The sequence below is a fragment of the Ischnura elegans genome (genome assembly GCF_921293095.1).
Source record: "Ischnura elegans chromosome 13 unlocalized genomic scaffold, ioIscEleg1.1 SUPER_13_unloc_1, whole genome shotgun sequence".
NCBI classification, from domain to species: Eukaryota; Metazoa; Arthropoda; class Insecta; order Odonata; family Coenagrionidae; genus Ischnura; species Ischnura elegans.
In genome coordinates, this window is record NW_025791657.1 from 16,551,798 (window position 1) to 16,576,135 (window position 24,338).

The 24,338-nt window shown below is 40.6% G+C and overlaps 1 protein-coding gene across 1 annotated transcript; it reads right to left on the reverse strand.

The window, feature by feature from the left end:
* Window positions 1–389: 389 nt before the first annotated feature.
* LOC124172580 lies at window positions 390–1,213 on the reverse strand. The gene is made up of 2 exons (XM_046552021.1): window positions 791–1,213; window positions 390–699 (listed from the first exon to the last, which is right to left on the reverse strand). The coding sequence occupies exons 1-2, from the start codon at window positions 981–983 to the stop codon at window positions 491–493; spliced, it is 402 nt and encodes a 133-aa protein (XP_046407977.1). The 5' UTR covers window positions 984–1,213; the 3' UTR covers window positions 390–490.
* Window positions 1,214–24,338: the final 23,125 nt, after the last annotated feature.

A 24,338-nucleotide genomic window follows, 5' to 3' on the forward strand; every position in this document is an offset into this window, starting at 1 on the left:
CTGATAGTGTCAGCCGAGTGATAAAGTTTTTAATAGAGACCGGGCCAATTAAGTGTTAAAATTCCAACCTTTTTATAATTTGACACACCCTTTTATTTAAAAACTTTAAGAATGTTTGAATGTGTTTTTAATGCATCTTTTAAAATTTTTGTTTTTATAGATTGTCTGTGGTGCAAATGACCTTAGTTGTCAAGGCACCCTAAACACAAATACTACTTAATATTTTTTTAAATTCTGGAAGTAATTAATGAGATATATGGGATAATATTCACAATTTCATGAGACAGTTGCAATGGAAAATAATGCTTACTCAAGTCAGTGCTATCCTCATTCATAGGTCCACTGCCGTTTGATTTTTCTCCACTAACTTTTCTTATTATATTGCCTACTTCTTTGGTAATCACATCCTCTTCACTTTCTGAAGTAATAGCGTGAACAACTTTCTTCCTGGGCTTGGCTGTGTAATTGTTGCCTATGGGCCTATCATCATTCATGGTGGGAGTGGGGGTATCCATCTCCTCAATTTCAAGTGCCACTGGAAATGATGCCAGATTTCTGCCCTCATCACAGTCATCTGAATCACTGTCAGTTGACCACGAGGCAACAGGCATGCGTTCCCTTTTCCCTTTTCCGGATCGGTATTGAGGTCTGATGTTTCTTCAGCACGGATAAGCTTTTCACGAGCTTCCTTCAAAGAGCCTAAAATATAATAGAGAGGCTCAACAATTATAAGATAAATATGAAACAATACTTATTGGTTTGCCTCAGTATATATTAGGTCAAAACTTACTGTAGGTGTTTTTTCCCATTTGCCTTGCTGTAAATTCATGCCAATCGTCTTCTGGCGATACATTCTTATCCACCATCTGGCGAATTTTTTCGGTAAACCTGGTAGTAGGCCATTTGCATTTACCATTGCAGTACCATGACATCGGTACTACCTCCACTGAGGACTCCTCAGGGAAAAATACTATTATCCACATGGTAAATCTGAAAAATGATAGCTCTCTTATTGATCACTACATCCCCACAGGAATAATATAACTGATCACATTAACCACCAATTGTATTTACCTTTAATTTCATTCAAATCCACTAAAAAGAAAGCCATTTGCTATTACTTATTTACAGTTTAATGGAGTAGAGGAATTGCAATTTCCTTTTTATTCCAATTTAAGCTACAGTATTTCCTTTGAACATCATTTACTGGCCAATGTTTCAGCACAGATAAATCTCCAACTTCAAAAATTCCTAGCTGGGAACTTTTACATGGTTTCATGTAGAAGTCAGTCTTACTCTCATAATCTCTACCAATAATGGCCCATTCATGAGAAGAATCAGAAAAGGCTATATTCTCTACTTTAACAATAGACCCACCAACCACAATGCACACATTATTGGGATAGGATGACATCAAGGTAAATTGAGGGAAAATTAACTTGCTGAATTGACCACGGGAGGCATTAAAGTTGTTTAGCAATGGTCCATCAGAATGAGAGCACAATCTTTTAGGTCCACTGTCGTTTACCTGTCTTGTCATTTCTACTCCTTTATTCAATATTTCACTGTATCTGTGTACAAGTTGTTCTAGAGGTATATGTGTTGACCTAATTACCTTTTTTATTTGCTGCATATGATTTTCAAACCTGAATGCGCTGCAATCATCTAATGGTCCAAATATTTCATAGTCATCACACAAACGCAACAAATTGTGCACATTGTGAGATATTGAACTTTCTCCATCGAGAACCCCAAAAGACTACACAAAATGTTGCAGAAGTCTGCGGGCATACTTCAAAAGGGTATCAGGTGAATTTCTGGACAGCAAAATACGTAGGACCACATGCAAAGACATGAAATTGATGCGAATTATGTAAGAAACGGTATCAAGGGTCACAACATTTGGGCCAGTATACAGAAGGAATTGGCGGAATTCGATTGCTTTCCAATATGGATAATCATATAGTCTTCTTGGTTTACGGGAAAATTCATTAGGAACTTTAAGTGACACCAATGCTTCCGATATCCCAACCACAACATTGCTTTGCAGTCTGTTAGGCAATTTTCCCGCTATCCAAAATCTGATGAGCTTTTTCATTATGCCTAAGCACGCTAAGAGCATGTAATCCAAAGGGAAGGATTTTACCATATCCAAGGATGGAATTTTTGTGAGAAGTGAAATGTCTAGGTGATAGTCCTCATCTTTTCGCTCAATGAAATCCTTATGACTTCTTTTCATTCCTGAATTCCCTGGAAAACATACTCTATTACATCTATACTCACCCTCGATATCACACCTTGTGCATGAATTGTACCCAGTATGCCCTTAAATACACATTATAAAGGATTTATCAGGTGCATCACAGCATATACCAAATATTTTTACTGTAATCTTTCCTTTAGACTGAAAATTTAAGCCATTTTCCATGATAGTGGTGCACTCATTAACAAAGTCTTGGAGGAAACAGCATTATTTGGCTTTGCATGACCATGGTACACTCCAATTGGAAATACATGGAATATCCAATGGGCCCCAAATGTCCTAGCAAAACCCAAAACTGACTTTGAGAACTTTTTGAGATAGGTAAACCATCACAGCCAATTGATACCCTTATAGGAGAAGGAATATCAGATAATCCTTTAAGAGCATGAAGAATGCCATTTTTTAAACCAAAATGATGGTATTTTCCTGGTGGAACTTCCCTAATTTGTTTGCAGTTTTTTGTTTTTAACAATATTCTTGCATCTGAGGGTAGGTGAATATTTGGAACTTGATTCAACAGAGTTAAAAGATCTGACAAGGCAGAGTGGGTGACATTATGCTAAATAGACCAATCAACCAATTGCAACTTGATATCTAACAGAGGTGAATTGAGTTGGGGATCACATGCTGCTTCACCATGTGAGACACTACTACACAGTATCGTAACAGTCTCCCTACTCACAGAAGATTCTGAATGAGTAAGCAACTCATCTGTACTTGAATGAGATAGTGACTCATCTGTATTAGCGTGAGTAAGCAACTCATCTGTACTTGAGTAACAAAACTTTTTGTCATTAATATCTGGTAATGAGCAATAATGGATTGAGGCTGAATTTTTCAAAGTATTCAAATTTGATTGTGACTGGTCTGAAATATCGCCACCTTCTGAGCCCACATCATTTTGGCAACTATCGTTATCATATTTTTTCCCCTCAATAGAGTTAAAACCATCCTCCAAACAATGCAGCAGATGAACTTTTAATACCTTATTTCGCCCACTTCGCGTCAATAAACAAAATGGCTTTCTTTTTTTACTCATGGTACTTATAAATATAATCTGCAAAATACAGATGGTGGCTCAGAGTAAATCTGAAGAAAAGTAACAGAAAAATCGTATTGGTAATATATATTTAACATTTACTGCAAAAATAAAGAGAGTAATTTCCGTTTTAAAGAAGTTTTAGCATACCAAATGGAGCAGGCAGCAGCACTTATCATTTTCCCTGCCAAAGACGTAAATATACGTGTGGACGTTTCTTGAGGCGGGAGACGAAAGCCGCACATTTTCGTTGGAGACAGCTTTCTCACACAAATGAACGAATACCGAACATATGTTTCCCAGCTCTCCCCCATTTATGACGGTCACGGATGTACTACATCTTTGTTTCGGGACCCAACACTGTGGGGTTTAGGTTTTACCCTAGGAATCCGGGAGCAGGTACCCTGGCCTCTCGTCTTTTATTGCCCATCTCAGCGGTAAGGCACCGGTATCTGGAGAGGCTGGGACAGGCTGGGATGTCTTGATCCTGGCTAGAACCTTAACTCGAAAGGCATCGCATAGTTTGCGATGGTGACATCATTCGAGATGCAGACAAGGGTGTCTTCTTATTTCTCTTCGTGCCGCTAAGATCCACTTCATCCGGTAATTCAGTATACAGAAACTTAATGTGGCGTTATTTCAAATTTATGTGGCGTGCCCATGGCCCTGGGTGTGCCTCAAATAGTATTTTTCCAATCCCTTTTTGCCAGTCTTCACTGCGAAGCATGGATTATTTTCCCCTTCCATTGAGTACTTCAACGTAAATTTGCTTGTGAAATAAGATTCTACAGCACAGCTAAATTCGTAAAGTCACAAAATACAGTAACTACGAATATAAACAAACAAAGTTTAACTTGGTTTCAGTTAGTGCGATGGCTGTTGGGTCACGTGGTATGCAATATGGCCGCCGGTCGTTATGAAGCAAGTTTCAAAAAACGATATTTAATCCGTTATATTATAAAAAATAATTACGTAATATAATGGGCAAAATATGTAACTTGGGTATTTAAAACGCCAAATATATATTTCCTATAGTTACCAAAAGTTACGAAAATACTTGCTTGTCCCTGTTTTCACTTTTTTTTGCCTAAATTATTTTGTCCAATTTACTATACATATTTGCATTCCTTTTTCATTGCAACCATAGTTATAATACATCAATTGCGCAGCGAGAGGGGTTTGGGGGATAAACCCCCCTACCCTTAGAGCTTAGAGAAATTTTAAAGTTTAATCCATTTCTTTTAATTTGATTAATATTACTTATATAATATAAAATGTGAGCGATCACTAAAATATCCCTCAGAAAGCCGTAAAACTCATCATTTTGAGACATTTATCTTAAAGTTAATCTAGGGGTGGGCCCTCACACATCCCACTTACCCGCGGGTATTCCAGACCCTCAGACCCCCCAGTGGTAGTTGCGCCTAAAACCTTGATTCCTGGCTGCTCCCCTGGTGCACATTGTATTCACTAATTATGTACACCTATGTTTGACTGGAATTAAAGAAATGTCTATCATTCCCATTAATATCCAAAAGTCAATACAAAATTAACATCATTACAATATCCTCACAATATTACTTTTGGATATTATGCTTTTTCAAAAAGCCAGCACATATCAATATCCTCACAATATCCATACAATATTACTTTTAGATATAATGCTTATTGGATATTGGTAACCATCTATGGATATTATATGGATATAGATTGCTACTAGGGAACGTAAGAGGGAATGGAAAATATGAAGAAAATGTCTGATGATGATCGAATTAATTTGGCAGAGAAATAAGAAGCAACAACTTACTTTCTCATTTTCCTCACTTTAGCCTGGTTCAGCCAATCACTTCCCTTCAGCGACACATCTGACGCCTCAGGGTAGACCCTTCTGCATACACCTATGAAATAATAAAAAACATACTTAATGTCACTTAATGTAATATGTTAAAAGTTCATATCAGTGATCAATTATTATAATAATCTTAGAATATCTTATTGAATGCACTCACGAAAAATAACAGGACACACAGATGTGCTGTAAAAAGATTTCTTTGCTGAATTCTTCAGCGGTTTGCCCGTTAGAGAGTACAATTCTGCTAAATCATCAATTTTGAGACGACGCATTATATTTTGAAGCAGTGCTCGTTCATTTTTCCTACCAACTACTACCAAACATTGCATCTAGAGTTAAAAAACCAGATCAATGAAGAGTTTACATGTAATATAAGAATAAAAAAAATTTATTTATTCCATTTATACCATAATTGTGTAATATTTAATTGGACATTAATGCATACACACTCCAAAATTATGCTGTACTCGAGTATTTTTGTACTTTGAATTGCAAACAACCACGAGTATTTGGCGAGCTCAAGATTTACATCGATTTTGAAACTTTCTTACAAATAAATCAGCTAAGATAACTAAAACTTAATTTTTCTTTCATTAAAAAAATCATACACTGTTTAAATGAGGATGGTAGCACCCAAATTATCATTCTTCACTTACCAACTTTGTCTCAACTGAGGGATCTTCGCTTATTTTGCGGCAGAGTTCAATTAAATCATCATCTGCTGTGAAAAGGCAATTGAAAGAAATTCATTTCCTCCACAGCAGCATCCAGTCCCTTGGCGTCACTTGCCAATAAATTATCTGCTTTGCTTTCCAAACGAGAAAAACCAGATGCCATCTCTCCCATCCACATGAGCAGCTGGCTATTTTGCAGCCTTAATTTACTGCAGCCTGTAAATATAAAATTGTTATAAATACACTAATACCAACTGATTTACTTATATTACACTACCTTAGCACGCTTGGTACTTAATCATTGTAATTCCTGCATAAATGCTCATCAAACCAGTGCTAACCATAGATTTTAATGTACCACTTATTTGACTGTCAACAAATATGAGTAATTGCTTACTTTACAAAGCAAAAATTTTAAGTATTGCAATCTTACTGCATAGAAATAGCTTAGAAATGTGTTACTATACCCTTAAGTGCAACATGTCTGTTAAAAATGTACTCTACGAACTGAACATTACCCGAGCACTCCCAAGTTTTTACATGACATGTATCAGCACAATTCTCTGATGCATGTCTACTTCTCCCGGATGTAGACCCTGGTGGCACAGGATAAAGCTCCACCACAAATGTGCCTTGAGAGCCAACCTCTCTAGCCTTTCCTCTGGCATTCACTCTCTCCCTTATGGCTGGCTCATCATCACTCTCCTCCCCAGGCAAGTAGATCGCCTTCATTTTTTTCCGCTTTCCCATCAACTCCTCGTCGGAATCCAAATTCGACGTTTCCTCTGCACTCCTCAACTTAAGGCGAGCTTGTGAATATGTTTCTGAAAGATTTTAAATAACATAAGTATCAAAGTTTAGGCTAAAATTGGGAGTTGGTACTAACGTTAACACCGCATAATATCTAGGATTAAACATTCCATTCTCATAAAACGAAGATATGGCGAACTGTAAGGATGATGGGATAGAAATCAATATTCCTATAGATAAGTGGTTTAGACACTCAAGTATTTACATGCCATAAATCAAATATATGTACGTCAAAGGACACAGTGAAATCAGTGAAATTTACTGGAAATGACTTGCCATACTCTGCCAGCACTGCTACTTGGCAAAAATGTCAGTCTTTTTCATGAGATGCGTGTGTCTTCAGCAGTCTGTCTCTGACTTCGTCCACCTTACTGTTTGGATAGTTACACCACTTCCTTGAGTTATCCAACCACTGCAGAGAGATGATGCCAGGGGCATCATCCTCATCAACAAACTTCACAATTGCCAAGTTTTTCATCCTACGGAAAGAAATAATTATTACATGACCAGACCTATTAGTGCAAGTCAGCAGTGGTATATAAGGAGGTAAATATAAGACATATTTTCATTTCAGAGGCAGACTGACCCAAGCACATACTCCCCAAGTATTGTTTCATTCTAAATTTGGGTCAGTCCCAGTAAGCATTGATTTTAAAAGTTTATGTACCTTCTGAATCAGAGTCCAAGATATAGGTACACTACATATTACACACAGCCAACAGCCTCCACACAAGTTAAAGAATCATGTGTTAAATCAACGAAAAAAGTTAATAAATTTACACAGTGACAAAATGCTGTGCAAATGGATCAATGACACATTACTAAGGGGCCATGGCTTAAACTGAACGGATTGAAAAACTAGAACGAACGCTATTTTCAAACAAGCAAACTTTTTATTTGATTGCACTAAGCATGTACATCACCCATGATGCAGCATTGGAAATGCTACATTTTTCCCCTGAAGTGTTAGCAACAAAATTTTCCCAGCAACATCAGGCACAACATGCTTTCTAAGGTTAGAAAGTTCACTCACGACAAAGATACCAGGCAAAGCACTATCAACTAAAGGTTCACCTTAAAAAGATTGTTTTTCACGGAACTCCTGGCAAATAAACACCATGCACTTTTCTTCATTCGAAAAAACAATATTTTTTACAACTACAATACTCCCATTGCTTAACACGGCACAGGAATTTGGGAGAGAGCACCTTATTTCAAAAGTAGGGAATGTTGCTTTATAAAACTGCTGATTATTATCAAAACCAGGTAGAAGTGGGCCACAATAATGCTGCATTGAGAACAGAGGTTACGTACAAGATTTGGGACCTGATTTTACAACACTTTCAAGCCAGTTTGAAGATGATGAGAGCTCGTGCACTCTTTTCACTAGCTGCTGGAGGGGTTTATCACCCTTAATGAGAGATTTCTTTAAGAATTGAAGAAAATTTTCGAAAGGAAAAGCACTACAATTGTCCAGAGCTCAAGTTTTCCACATCATCCGCTATATGCGTCAGTCCATGGAAGTTGTGGGTTATGTACTGTGGCCCATACAACTTGGTACCATACAAATTGCGCACCATGCTCACCTCAGAGTCATCACTTGATTTGACACACAGAGTGATTGCTGAAGTTATCACTCACAATTGACAAAAAATGATCGTGTGATTCATGATTTAATGATATTGGAATAATCCATGGAGGACTGAATTTGTGTCGTAGCAAAACAAAGCAGAAGTACACTCACCAAATCATCCATTGCCAATGGGTCTGAGACATCACTTGAAATTCCGGCTGGATCTGGTGTGTGCATCATAGGATAATTACCTTCACAGAGGTGATCTTCATTCTTTTTCAGAGTAAACTAGAAGATAATGCTGAGTGCCAATATGAAAAGTCAAATAATAATAAAACATAATGATAATAATGCAAATGCTTATAAATAATTACAATAAAACCTCCTCTTTCACATTTGATTTATTTCTTTTACCTGGCCCATGTGAGGCCACAATCCGGCCACTTTTCCTCTGGACCAGGACACGTGAGAGCCAAAAGCATGTTGGCACAAGATTTTAGCGACTAACTACAATAAAATGGCTGACACGACCAGTTTATTCGGCACACCTTGGTGTGTAATGCTTCTCCATTTGCTAGCCACAGCGGAAGTCGGTAAAGTCTTCACCTTCCAACCTAGAGGTTACATGATCGCATCCAAACTTGGTGGTTTCCCCATCCAGGTCATGGGATACATACCTGTGTGGCATATTTTAGTGTAACCCCCCCCCAAAATTTCTGGTACGCCGCAGAAATTCCTCCAAACTTATCCGCAGAACTTTGCGCAAAAAGTCCTTAGCGGTCCTAAGGTTTTTCGCGCAAAGGCCCTTCGACTCAAAGGCTCGGAGACTCTAAGTCTCGGAACTCTTGTCTCCGAAACTCTGCCCTCCGAAATCTGCCAAGCGAACCAGCCATACCTGGAGATCAAGACTTATATAGGTAGTACGGCGGAGGAATACTTACTCCTTGGCAATCAAGGGGAAATGGCTGCTGAGGCACAAGTATGCAGTTTGGAGTGAGAAGTACTACCGCTGTCCTATCACAATTCTCTCTCCCTCCAACACCCAACCCCACTATGTCTCTCCCCTCCATAAATTCCAATGATTTGCCTCTATCAGCCATCACCCGACTTCGTGATGTCTCCAACCCAGAAGATTGAGGGGAAAATTCCGGCCTGTACGCGGTTCCCCCTTCTTCCCCGGCTGGGATGACGGACGTTTTGCAGTGGTGCCAGTCAACAGGGTCGCCTTCAGTGCAGATTCGCAGCTGATTGAACATCGCCCTATTACCCCTCCAATCCTTGGAAAAATCTCTCCCCTCCACCCTGACACGTCTCGGAGTACGCAAGCCCTCTCTTTTGCTCAGGTGCTTGAGGTGGACGGATGGTGTGACTGATATGGGTGATTTTAGCAAAGTAATACAGCTCTTACTTAGTTTGGTAATGTTTCCTTCGGGATCATTAGTTATCATCATTGTTTTCTGTAATAATTCTGGTTTTGAATATTTCTACTTCTAATGGATATTGGTTTAAAATAACTCATAAATTTTTGACAATTGTTTCTTGAGTGCTGATTTCTTGTTTTTGGAGCCCTTCCCTGAACCAGCTTGTGACCAACGATTGAAGTTCCCAATGCCTGGGGCTTACGTGCACAATCTCCAAGATTTAACGACGTAACGCCACAAGGTATATGAATACCTCGGAAACGGTGAAAGTGCAGGCACTTAGTTTTCTCGGCCGAGAAATGGAATCCATTTTGCTGAGACCATGAGTACAGCCTGTTAATGGTCATTTGCAATTGCCTTTCTGCAATGGCGACTTTAGACTATCGGCAAAATATCGCCAGATCGTCCACAAATAATGATCCCAGTTACCGGTTCTTTAATACATTCCACTACATCATCGATTGCTAGGGCCAAGATACATACGATACTACATAACATGAGCTGAGCATAGCGCTGCACTGGGATGAGCTAGATGACAAGAGCGTTTTCTGCCCCAGAATTAATTGGTTGCCAAACAATTTCCAAGGGATTTCAGAGAAATGCAAATATTCCCTGAGTTCCTCAGGACTTAAAACTTCCTTAAGAATGCTTGGGTTTAAGGGTTGCTGGACACCCTATTAAACTAAGTTAGGATCACATCCACCAACAACAGACCTGCCAAAGTTCTTTTCTTCTCTACCCCATCCCAGCTGAGTTGAGATGCAACATTGTCAGTCATAAACCTTGTTAACATTCTTTTTGTTACATCTACAAGATGAACTCCCCCTACACGACTCTAATAAGTTACCTGTAAAATAAATAAACTACATGGTAAAGAGTAATCCATGAATGAGTTAGACATCACTACTTTCATACAAACAAGCCCACAATATTAATTTCATGATTTTTTGGCCAGGTTCAGGCCAAACTTGATGCCACAAAATGATGTTCATGAAGTTTATAGTAAACGAAAAAGTCAAAAAGATATCTCAAACGATAATATTAAATGAAACATAATAAATTAGGACTTAAAAACAGGCCTACCATATCACTCTTCACCGACTCATTGCCAAGATCTCCATCCAATTGCTCCATATCTTCCATCGTCCGCTGTGGAAAAAGTTTCTGGTATGGCTCGACGTTTTTGTGTTGCAAACCACATCAAGTATTGCTTGAATTGATTCACTATTCCGAGCTGGAGTTGCACAGCTTATTCTCTCAATATCTGTTTCCTGTAATGTAGGGAAAAAATACATTGTAAATTTCAAAAATTTAAATAGAAGATTTCAGGCTTTAATACGAGGTAAGCTCAAATCAATTGACGAATCCGAGTAACTAGCAACAAAATAAGCAACTAGTAACATTCAAATAAGTGATACAATTTCCGAGGGGGAGGGGGGCCTCTTCGCGGCTGGAGCGATGTTTTTCTCCGGATCGGCCTCTAATGATGATAGCTGCTGGGCTATGTCCGCCACCGTCTCTTAATCGTCGGCATGTGCTGAGACAGGCGAGGCCGCCACATCCGCGAAACGTCTGCCGATTTCGTTTCTCGGACTTTCCGGATGTGACCCTCTTCATGGCAGCGGGCACATGGTCTTCTTTTGTCCTTCATATAAAATAAGAGTACGGTGACCGTTAATATTCAGATGTGAAGGAATGTTGGTTTCTATCACAGTTTTTGGAAAGAAGGTTCCAGTTCTCGTGCCAGCAAGGCGTTAAGATGCACACCTTTCTAGGTACAAATTTCGACGGAAAAGTGTGATTCATTCTCCTTAGGATGTGGAAAAAAATGAATATGTAATACCAACAGCACCCGGTGTTCCCAGGCGGTCTCCCATCCATGTACTATCCGGGCGCGACGTCGCTTAACTTCGGTGATCGGTCGAGAACCGGTTTATTGTTTCAAATATTTTTTATTGGTATTTTTTTCTAAAACAATTTACAAAGGTATTTACAATGGGTTTTGTTTTCATCATTAATTTAAACAAAGTTGTCACATACGTTGGATTTATAATGTGCAGTTTGCGAAAACAAAAAAGAAAAAATAGGTATATGTCATTACATCAATTTTTTATTATAAAACAGTACACTTGTCTACATAAATATAAATATTTGTTGTTTTTTATTTGGTACAGACAATAAGTTAGTCAAGTGAAAACCATACAATGAAAAAAGAGAAAATAAACCAGAATTTAAAAAATCAAAAATACAGCACAAAAAATGTTGCATGTGAGAATCGAACTTATTATCTACATCTCAATGGCCACATGCGGTAACCACTAAGCCGTTTATTTGTGATTCAAGGTATTTATTATTTCAAGTTTTTAACAAGTATATAAATTCATGAGAAACTGTTATTGCTTACATAAAAAAGAAAGGAGAATTGCATATAAAAAACAATTCAAAATCTGAAGGCGTTAACAATTGCTTGTTTTTGTTTTTATAAGCCCTGAAGGAGCAAAAAGAAAAAAGAATGAAACACAATAATAAGCAAAAAATGAGCATAGAAAAAGAATCATTCACATGGGATTGCAGTCTAAAAATACAGTTCATAGGAATTTAGTGGTAAGTAGATCACTATTTAATGAGTTCAAGTTTTTCACTAGGATTGTTTTTGTTTTTTCCAGTTTGGGTATAACACTACCCAGGATCATGATCAACAATATCAATAAAAACATTCTTCAGAAATGAACGAGAGTTCGGCGGTGCACCTGATAGTGGTGCACACATCATAAAACGTAATAGTCCTTCTCCCACTGGCTTTTTATGCAGAGTTAAGAAAAAAATTTAGAGATGATGGCCGAAAGAGTATTTGTTTTAACAGAAAGAAATAATTTAAAATTTAGATTCAAAAGTTTGAAATCATCAAGCCGGGCACAACTAGAAAAGGAGTTTAAATAATAAAAAAATCTCTGGTAGCCTTCCATGCCCTCGGACCATCCCCACAGCCAAGGACATGGTGGGGCATATCGTCCATGTGGTAACACACAGGACAGAGGGGCGTGTCAGCCATTCCCATCCTATGTAAATTTACTCTCGTGAGCTGAAGGCCCGCAATCACGTCAAACATAACACTAGGACACACTCCTCCACCCTGCATGCCGCCCAGTTCCTCCACGAGTTGGTGGAGGGTGGCGCAGAACCCCCTTCTCCTCCCCTTAAAACCCGTTCGTACAAGCGCTTGACTGTGAATGCCTCGCCCGGGCGAACAAAATCGGCGACCGCCCGCGCTGATGCGAGCGATCTTCTTAACTCGTGAGAGGCGGCGCTGCCGGCGGTCCATGCCGCCTTGAACAACGCACTCCTCTCCGGCGAGTCCCCACCCAGAATCCTAAAAGCGATCTTGCAATAGATCACTCGCGATTTTACTTCGGCATTTATCAAGTCAAGCCCCCCCTTATCGCGACTAAAATAAAGCTGTCGCCGTTTCTCCTTGCGCAGCATTTTATGCCACACCATTTTATTTGTGAGTGTAACGAGTTGTGCATGGTGTTTTCGCGTTAGTGGCCATGTATGTGCCACGAACCTGATCTTCGGATAAATCAGTGTTAATTAATTAAACCCTAGCCGTCAGGGGCAGGGAGACACAAGTATATTTACCAGTATTAAACTTTATTGTCTTAAGGACCTAATCCCAATTATGCTCCAGCGTGGCGGGTATTGGCTTCTCCCACCATATACCGAGAATCTAGACTGGGTCCTGCGTCACCTTCCAGCAGGGATTAGACGGGGTTGTCCCACGCAAGACAATTGCCTTACTTTTTGCGTGGTTAATTTCCACTCCCCCCGCCGTGTACGCCTCGATTAATTCACGAGCAGTTTCCATCTGTTCGTGGTCGTCGATGAAAAGCGTAATGTCATCGGCGTACAGAATTCCGGCATACATTGAGCCGAAGTGCTCAATGCCAACCCCCGCCAGCTGTAAACCTCTAATTAGAGGGTCCATGGCTACCGCGAAGAGAGCCATGAACAAGGGGCATCCCTGACGGACTGAATTCTTAATTGAAAAGGGCCCGGAAAACCCTCCCCCAACCCGAAGACAGGCCGTGGCGTCTGTGTATAATAATTTAATTACATTAATAAAAACGTCAGGAAAAGCCATTCGTTTTAAAATAGTTAAAATAAACTCGATCCTAATAAAATCAAAGGCTTTGCTGAGATCTATAGCTAAAACACAATAAAAAGAATTTCTGTTTGGCGTGATAAAAAGATCTCCCAGCAAAGCCGAAGCATCCAGGATGCCACGTTCTTTTGAGACCGCATACTGGGATTTATTTAAAATCAAATCGGCAACGGCCGGGAATCTGTTTTTTTAAATTCGAGTAAAAATTTTAATATCACAGTTTAGTAAGGCGATCGGCCGTAAATAGTTATACGACTTCGGCCGATCTTTCTTTGGCAATAAAGTAATCACAGCGGTCCGCTGACTTGGAGCCATCTTGCCGCCGGAAGTATAAAAAACATTAAAAATCCGCGTCAACACGGGAGTAAAAATATCAGGGGCCCGATGGCCCCTGATATTAAGGTACGAGGGGATATTACTTTTTACAATAACCTTTGCCAAAAAGGTACCTGTTTTCGTGCCAGCCAGGAGGTCTCTCCCTCTCCAAAACCCCTCCCAGCACGCTTTTACGTCCCCAAATCGCCTTAATTCTTCAACCACGGCCGCCACCGGCATCTCTAAGGGAAGGCACATGATCTTTACTAAGGTTGGCGCGTCCTCCGTCGAGTCCATAGTTGCAGTCATGAACCTTCCCTCTAAGGTGGGGAAGGGTAAAGTTCTCGTCTTGGTAGTCAAAATACTTTTCATTCTGGCTTCAAGTCTTCTGTTGTAGGCTATCTGAATGCCTTCAACCTCCTCTGCCGCGAGGCCCAACGTTCTTCTTGCAAAGGGGTGGAATTCAAGCGGCGACGCAAACCGACAGCCATCTTCCGTACTAATCAAGATAGTATTCTTGCGCGTGACCTCCATTGTTGAGGCCACGTCCATACAAACACAGGGGATAACACAAGGGGGAAAGGAATAATACTAATAACATAACCTGCCCGGCGCAGCACTCACTGCGGCTCACAAATCTCTAGGAAATGAACTAAAAAAGCACAACTTGTGAAAAAAAACCAAATAAACTAATAAAGCACTGCTTGGTAATGTCGAGCGTTCGGCACAAGGCCCACAAAAGTACACGTGAAACGTCACATTCGCTGAGACTCGTGAAAAACACGATCGTGAAAAAACAAAACCCGATCGCCACGACGGGCGATCGTCACCGCGAGCGGGCGGCCAAGACGGGCCTCCCGGCCGAGAGTCTTATCTCGGGTCGGGGTAACGGAACAACTCGAAAACACGTCCGTAATGTTCGGATGGCCGTTGGCGAGTACATAACCGAATCCATAAAAAGTTATCATGATCGTGGCTACTTGAGAATCGATGGAATATGTGGTTTCTTCGCGAGTGTGTTTGCATTAAATTCTGTTGGATAGCTACCACTTTCAGGCAGTAGTCCCATGATGCTTAAGTAAATCTCAATTCCGTTATTTCTTTTAATCGATCTTTGAAAATGTGTTACTGAAAAATGTCCTCAGTAACGGTGTGCTTGTTGGTGAAATGGCAATTTATTTCAGCTCTTATCGCTTGGTAAATGTCGCCTGTTATTGTGTCGACTGATTCATGATGGATATAACACAAGGGTTGCATTTATTTATTGAAAGAAATCAGTAGGCAATAGGGGATTATGTAATGCGGATAGGAAAAATAGTATTCTTCTAAGGGAATCATTTTGAGAAAGATAATGCTTGGCGTTCGAAATTCTTCATCTACATATTCCGGGCTTGACGGTGTTAAGTCCGGTGTCTGGAGTAATAGGTTATGAATGCAGCAAACCAGATACAGAAATATTTGCTTGCAATGCAAAGTGTGCAAAATCGTCTCCATCGTTCGTGGAACATAATCTTTTTCGCTGTATTCATAATGTTTTCGTAATTTCATTTCTCTCTCCCAATACCAAGGCAGGTAATGAATTGTAGAGTGGTGAACGGTGCGACTTGAAATCGTTTCATTGGAAGGAAATGTGAATAATTCCATTGTGCGTGAAACAAAATGTTACGCAAATACTTCTACGCATAAATTTCGACGGAAAAGTGTAATTCGTTCTCCTTAGGGTATGGAAAAAAATTAAAAAGTAATACCAACAGCACCCGGTGTTCCCAGGCGGTCACCCATCCAAGTACTATCCGTGCCCGACTTTGCTTAACTTCGGTGATCGGACGAGAACCGTTGTATTGATTCAAATGTTTTTTATTTATTATTTCCATTCGTAATATTAGGTATACATTTTTTTTACAGAATATGTGTTTTTCTGTAACACAAATCGTATAGTATTGTACATATGCCATATTACCACATAATTGAGAAATCATCACAAAAAAGAAATATGTTTTGGGTTTAAAAATTTGAGTACATTCATTGTTACAAACCAGTAAACAGCTAGTTCGTTGAAGTTAAAATACAAAAATTAAAACCCTGTAGTTAAAAATAATTTACAGTTAGTTTTACATTTTAAAAGGTGGTAATATTCATCTTGCGAACAGAAGGTATATCTTATATCATGAGGAATACATAAATATGATTAGATGTTACATGACAGTGTTAAAATGTTCTAATACGCATTGTTTTATTTCTTTGTTGGAAATCTTGGTACAATATTGCAGTATGGCTTGCGTATAGGTTTTTTTCCTGATTCTTCCTTCTAGGCTGACTGTTACAAAGATTGCAATAAGTTTTATAATGATGTTTCTTTTGAGTGTTGGGAAGATGATGAATTTTAGTTCTAGAAGGTCTTTGTCGGTTAAACTCCCTCCACCAAAGGTGTCCCATTTTTTGTAGTGTGTTTTGATTTTGTACCAAAATATATTTTTTCTGGCACAGCCTAAGATTCTGTGTTCGATGTCATCCACGGTATTGCATATTTCGCAGTTTGGGTGGTTAACAGTTTCGCAGTTTGTGAGGTTAATAGTCCACATTTGTATTTAATTTCGTTTGTAATTATTGTTTTGGTCATTATACAAAATAGATTGCTTTTTTGTGCTATTGTGAGTTCTGATTTGCTAAAATTTCCCCAAGCTCTGACCCCGGGCGGTGGTATTTCTATTGCTTTATTTCTTTCGGTTAATTGTTTTTGGTATTCATCTTTCACGTTTGTTGTCGTGTGTCCAATTTTCTTTCTGTATTCCGTAATTTGTTTCTTTAATTGTTTCAGTGGGGGTATGCTTTTTCCTTGTTCCAATGCTATTTCCAATAAGTTGATTCTCGGTCGATCTCCTGAAGTATATATTTTATTCAAGCTGTTTAGGTGGATAATCTTCGCCTTTAGGCCTGCATCTTCTAGCTTTAATCCACCTTTTTCATGGCTCGCGTATAGGCTCTGTCTTTTGGTTTTTATAATGAAACCTCTCCATAGGAATCTGTTCGTTATCTTAATGATCATTTCATGATATTTATTCGGAAGCGGCCAAGTGTGTCCATAGAACCATAGAACCGGGTAGATGTGGATGTTTATGATGCTTATCCTCGCCGCAATTGGTAGGTGTTCCAGTTGGAAGTTGCTGCATTGCTATTTGATTATGTTTATAGCATTGGTCCAGTTGTTTTCGATGGTTTGTCTTACATTGGCGAAAATTTTATAATCGGCATTTAGCAGGGAGATTGGTCAGTAGTCTTGCATGTTCTTAGGATTTTTTTATTTTTGGGATTAAGGTAATCGTTGCCGTCTTCATTTGTTCGGTCAGGCCATTTTCCATGATGTGGTTCAGTAGTTTGGTGAGTGCGGGTTTTAGTTCTTCCCAGAACGTTAGGTAAAATTCATACGGTATACCATCAGGGCCCGGGGATTTTCCTTTCTCTAATTTATCTTTTACTGCTTCGAGGTACTCTTGTGTCACTTCGTGCTTGTAGTCTTCTTTGCATTCTGTCGTGAGTTTTTGGCATAGTATTGTGGTCGGGAGTATGTCGTCGTTCCAGGATCCGTATTTATTGTATTGTGCTTTGAAGTGTAGTTCTGCTGCTTTTATGAAATCCTCTTCATTGGCCTCTCGTCCGTCTTCCAGGGTGGGGTGGTTTGTGTTCTTCAGCTATATGCTTTTTTTAATGTGGCGAGTGTAATGGGGCCCCAATGATCCTTGAAGATTTCTCTCTGCCAGCTTTTTGGTGCATATTTTTCCATCTCCAGTTCCTGAATTTTCTGTTTTTAATCCTTGATGGTTTCATACTCGGTGTTATTTCCGTTGTTAATGTGGTTTGTGAGTACATCTCGGTAATATTTTATTGTGTTTGTTTGTGCGAGGCGTGTTTTTTGTGTAATCTTCTTCATTGCTGCAGTGATGTTCTTTTTGAAGACATCCTCCCACCACAGGGAGATGTGACCGTCTATAGATGGGTGGTTCAGGAGTCTTCTTATCTGGTGGGCAACTTCCTCTCGTGTGTCCGGTGTGTTTAGGATTATGTCATCAAGCCTCCATGTTCTTGTTGCTCTTCTATTTCTGTCAGTGGTTCCTTGGTTTAGCGTAATCAGTAAAGCGTTGTGGTCCGACGTGGTCAATGGTATGTTGTGGAAGTTTCTTAGGCTCTATTTTAGTGATTGTGATGTAAGGATGTAGTCTATTCTATTTTTTGAACGTGTTCCAATTCTAGTATATCCTGGGTTGTTTGGGTTTGCATGTAGTGCTGCATCAGTCGCCGAGATGCTATGTATGAGTAGTCTTAGTGGTTGTGAGATCGGGTACGTGATATTTTCGGAGTTTGCGCTACTGTCGTTCCTTCTGTAGATTGCGTTGAGATCGCCACCTAATATAGCTTTTTTATGAAAGCATTGAATGTATGGTAATATTAGGCTGGTGAAAAAAAAGAATTACATCTGCTTTCATTTGTTTAAATATACTTAGGCCCATATTAATCTTTGCGGGGTTTACAATGCCAGCCGTATTGAAAGTAATAATGTTCATTATGAGTTTTGATTTTAAATATTTCTCGTATAAAGTTCTTCTTAGCATTGTTATGTATTGTATTAGCTCCTCTTATGTATGTTATGTATCTTAGTATTGTATTAGCTCCTCTTGCTCTAGCTTTTCCAAGCAGAGAACGAAAAGGAGTCAAAAATAGAAAGAAAAAAATTACATTGTAAGTTCCGGCCGCGGGTTTCGAATACCCTCTCAGTCTAGCTCCTTCCACACTGCATCTAAGCTTTTTACCACCGAGCCACTTGTTTTGTTTACGTTGGGATGCCATTTTTTGGTTTATGAAGTATTCTCTGAGTAAAAACCCATGCCTTTTACGTTGTCTCATACATACTTGTATCAAACAATTAATGAGTACAAAGGATTGCCCAAAGACATTAACACAAGTGTCATAATATAAATACACTTGATCAATATAAGCAAGAAAAAGTAATAAAATTACATTAAAAGTTCCGGCCGCGGGTTTCGAATACCCTCTCAGCCTAGCTCCTTCCGCATCGTAGCTAAGCATTTTTCCACAGAACCACTTGTGCAGTTGACGTTGGGATTCTGTTTTTGGTTTATGAAGTGTTTCTTGAGTAAAACCCATGCCTTTTACGTTGTCACATACGTACTTGTAGCAAACAATTAAAGAGTACAAAAGATTGCCCCAAAACATTAACGCAAAAGTCATAATACAAATACACTTGATCAATATAAGCAGAGAATTAACTACCATACTTAGTTTAAACCAAAAATTTTGCTTGTAAAGCCCATGCAGTTTCACTATCAAACACGTACGTGAATATGAACAAAACAAAGGGGGTTGTATGCTTTGCCCCCAAGCACTGAAAACAAGACCCATAATGCAAAGCACGCTTAGTAAATAACATTTAACTATAATTGGATTTCTCAAATATTGGCGATACAAAAGGAAGTCTTTTGAAGCCAAGGAACAATTATTCAAAGAACTCCGTTGAAAACCCAAACCACTGTTCTTCCGCCCCCACCTGCACTCACTCTTTGTGGTGATGACTTGTTCAGCTGAGCAGGCATTCTAGATGTCACATAGGCATGTTATTTCCCTGTTTGGGTTGTCTCGAAGTTCTCGGCCGTGGCAGGTGTTGTGTGTGTTCTCGTCTCGGTTGAACGGGGTCTCCCCGGGTTCCGCGGAATCGACGATGTGTCGGCTGCATTTCCTTCGCTGCATATTTCCTATGTCTGCTAGCTGTGTCTTTTTGCATCTGGAAATAAAGAGAAAAAAGAGGAGTCTCACTTGTACTTTTTATGCTTCCTCACAAATAATGTTCTTTTGTTTCCTGGTTTTTCGAAAACATTTTCCTTATCATCTCTTTAGTTTTCATCATCTTTTCCTGATAAGTCAATTTTGTTCTTTTTCCTCCTAGTTGAGGCCGCTCTCTCTCTCCCCCTCTGTGGGGAAACAGAGTGGTCCATGTCCGATTTACTGTCTCTCTGTCGCCTATTTGTATGTCTTGACCTGGCTATCACTTCGCTCTCTATTGTGCCCGTCATAATAATACTGTACATATTCCCATCCTTAGAAGCCAATTGTAGTTTAAAGTCGTCCCTAAAGTAAAATCTTTGCGGCGTTTGTTTTAGTTCTGGATTTTCTTCGCTGTCTATGATGAATAAATCGTCATCTTCTGTGGTTTTGTTCGGTGATGAGACTGGGCTGATCCTCGCCTCTCCTTCCGATTCTCCACTTGATGTCTCCATCATTTCCACCTCGCTGCTCTTCATCGGGGATTTATTTGCACTCGATCGATGTTTCCTTGTCTTTTTCTTTTTCTTTTCGTCGGGATTTCCGCCTTCTTGTGGTATTCCCTCGCTGACTTCAAGTCGAGAAAATTCCGTCATGTCCCTTTCCCCCACCCATGAGTCCTCTCGCACGTTCCCTCCCGGCTCTGCGTTCACTCCAACTCCCGTCGTCGTCTCCCCCTCCTCCGCCGCACCCTTATTTCCGTCCTTATCAACTTCCATGCGGGTTCCCGCGTTCACTCCAAGCACATTATGCACCGTCACCTCGGCGAGGTGTATGGATTCACTCTCTCCCTCCCCACTTGCGATGTCCATTTGTTCTTTTTCCGCCGATTCTTCCATCTCCGTCTGTTCTTTGGCGATATTCATCCCTTCCGTCTGAGTTTCGCCACGTAACCTTTGTGCATATGATAATTTGCCCACCGTCAACACCAGCGGGCAATTAATTCTTAAGTGGCTGGTTTCTCCGCATCTTGAACACGTTGGTTTCTGCCCCGCGTAATAAATTGCTGCGCTTTGTCTCGCGATGGTGAGGTATGATGGTATTTCCGACGATAGTTCCATTTTAACACTCCTTGCACCGGTGTATGCGCCTTCCAGGGTGTTAGGCCCGGTCCATCTGTTCATTGCATAATCGATGATCTTGCCATATGGCTCTAGCGCACGAAGTACCTCCTCCTTCGGCACTTCTATGTTTAACACATGTACCCTCACGACGGTCACCTTCTTGCTTGCGCAAGTTATCAAAACTCTTTGATTATTCCACTACTTCCACTGTCCGTTGTCTAGCACTCTATCCATAATTTCTTCCGTCCTAAGTTTCAGAAACACAGTTCTCCTTTGGTTTGTTATTACCACTCCCGCCGCCTCCGTATTCCGGACCCCGAGCTCTGACATAATGAACTTATGGATCTCCAAAGGGGCCGTTGCTTCCTTCTTCCTATCAAACTCGATGGCAAAGGTGTTTTTCTTGGGGTATTCCATTGTAAGAAACTGCTTTCCTTATAAATTCCGAAAAAAGGTTAAATTCGCGTGTATATAACACGCGAGTAAACTTGTCACCCCCTGCCTTCCGCCTCCCTCCAAAAAGCACACTCTCACAAAACACTGTTCACCGGGCACTCCGGCTCCCGGCGATCGCGGCCACGATCGCCGGAGTGCCCGGAATGAATGCCCGGTTTACATGTCGCCGGGGAGCAAGCTTCCGTAAAATCAAACACGAGAAAAACAAAAGCCTATCGGCGCACTCTTTCTCACACGTCCGATCACCTCGAGTATTCAACGAGGTATCATGAGTACATTTGGAGGCCTGGGGATTCGAACGCCCGGCCTCAACCACTGCAGTCCTCCACTCACTGGCCGGACGTCGATCCACCAGGCCACCGCTGCTCGTTACTTCCGACATCAAAAAAACATTCACTATAATTGTCTTTGTCCTTTATGATCTTTGTTTTAAGAGAATTTTTTCCTTACACACATCTACATACCAGACAATGCAAATATGAAAGCTAGCACTTAGCAAACACATTGCACACACGTATAAATTTTAGAAAATGGAAATAAATCGCCTGTGAAATAAATAAAAACCCATTTACATTCGTAAGTTATAATTATCGTACAATATTAAAAAAGGGTAAAGCAAAAAGTAATAAATTTAACATTTGAAAATAAAATACCCTTTGTTTGTGCATTTTTATTTTTCACGACTCTTGTGGTAAGCCCTAGAAATACCGGTTTTTTGTTACGTTTATAATTAAAATAACCCGCCCTGGAAGGCGAAACACTTTGCAGCTGTTTATCCTCCTTCCCTTTATCGTCACTTAATTCTTCCCCCCGCCCCTTAATCGACACAGTTTGGGATCGTTCCCCATGACTGAGCACATCAACACCTCCCTTCTCCCGTGGCCCGCCAGCCGTGACGACGGCGGGCCGGGTGAAGCCACCTCCCTTCACTTCCTTCTCTTCCTCTCTGCACTTGGCCCAGTCCCTACCGCCCCTCTTTTCCCCAGCTGTTTCACCAGCCACACTTTCTTCCCTTCCCTCACTCTTTTTCTCGGACACTTGGTTCTTTGAAGATTTGCCTTTCTTCTTACTTCTCTTGGCCTGTATTATTAATCTCCTTTTATATTTTTCAAATGTTTTACTATGGCATTCCTCCGTGTCAGTTTCACATTCAGAATAGGGAGGTTCAAGTTTAACTTTAATCCCCCGATAATCATAATCTGAGCCTCGAATAAACACATATAATTCCTCTATACTCTCGTCCTCTGTTTCGCTATCCCTTTCGAGCTTGGGCCAGTCAAGACAGAGTCCCGCCACATAATTTCCATCCTTCCCCTCACTTCCCACTCCACACGATTCCCCTTCTTCGCTGGTTAAGACACTCTCCCAACTCCCCCCTTCTTTGTGGGATCCAACCGATGTTTATTTCCCCGATGTGACATGGCCTCGTTGACCACCACGCTTGGGTTTTCCCCATCACTTAGCTTTGTCTTTTTCAAAGTTCTCGTTGATTCAGCATTCTCCGAGCCCAACCTGTTTTCAAAGTCACTTTCTTCTCTCCCCCTTACTCTTCCTTTCCGTGAGCCTCTGCTGCCCAGTCTGTTAGGCGTCTTCTGTTTTTCACAATCCTTATCTTCCCCTCCCTCCCCTTTCCCTTTGGCTGTGCCGAAGCACTTACTCGTACTGGGGGTTTCGTTCTCTGATCCGTTAGTCAACTGAATCAAATCAATCTCCATATTTTCCGGCTCAGCATTTGCCTTAACGGCGTCACTATATCCCCTTCTGACTGTGTCTAATAGGTTCGGGCAACTAATTCTTACATGCTCCTTTGAGCCACATTTTGAACACGTAATTGGTTGGCCATCGTAATGTACGATGGCCCTTTCACCCGCGATACTTAGGAAGCTTGGGATGTCTTTTTCAATCACCATTTTAATAGTTCGATTCCCGTTTTTAACTTTATATACATGTTTGCCCCCCATGTCGTTTCCAAATATGAAATGATTTTTCCATACTGTCCAACAACTTTACGTACCTCTGCTTCCTCTACCTCGAAGGGTAGATAACAGATCCTCACGTACGTCGGGGGTTTGCTGGCCGGCTCAATTGTTGCCCGTCCCCTCGGGTTGGCCCTAGATGGGAAAGGCAGCTCCCCCTTGTGGTCACTCAGGTACTTTTCTATCTGCGCCTTGTTCCCCAGCTTCATGAAGGCCACCTTCCTATACGGGCCAAACTGCATGCCGATGATATGCTCCTCGTTAACTTCTAATACTTCTTTGATAAAGTTCATCACCTCCAAGCTTGTAGCCGCTTCCGTAATTCCTTGCAAATTAATGCAAATCGTATGTTTCCTTTCTAACGGCATAGTTGTAGATTACTATTCGCCTGATCGCGTTGCCGCGCTCGATGACAAACAGAGAAACAAAAACTCACTTCGAGATATTCGCAATACGCGCTTCGAATAACAAAACGCATTCACTTTCACCGCGATCGGAGCCCGGGCGAAGCCAAGGGCATTCGCCGGGCAAGAACTTGCTCGATCGTACTTCGGCTCGCTCGCGGTGCGCCTCGAAAACCGGACTGATCGCCACGAGTATTTTTTTTTAAGAATTTTTTTTATTTACAATCAGATTACAATCATTGGTAATAGTATTACACAGTTATTTCCTGAGCATTTGGCTTTGGAGAAAAAACCAAGAGAAACCAGTTGATTCCGGGGGCCCGGGGATTCGAACGCCCGACCTGGCCCACTCGGCCTTGTTGTCCGTGAGTCGGGCGCCGATCCCCGAGGCTACCGTTCACTTATTACCAATACATCAGAGTTTGAGCCTAAAAGATTGAATTCCTATGGATTGTTCTCTGCAGAGGTCTTACATTGTTTGTCTTGCTTAACATATT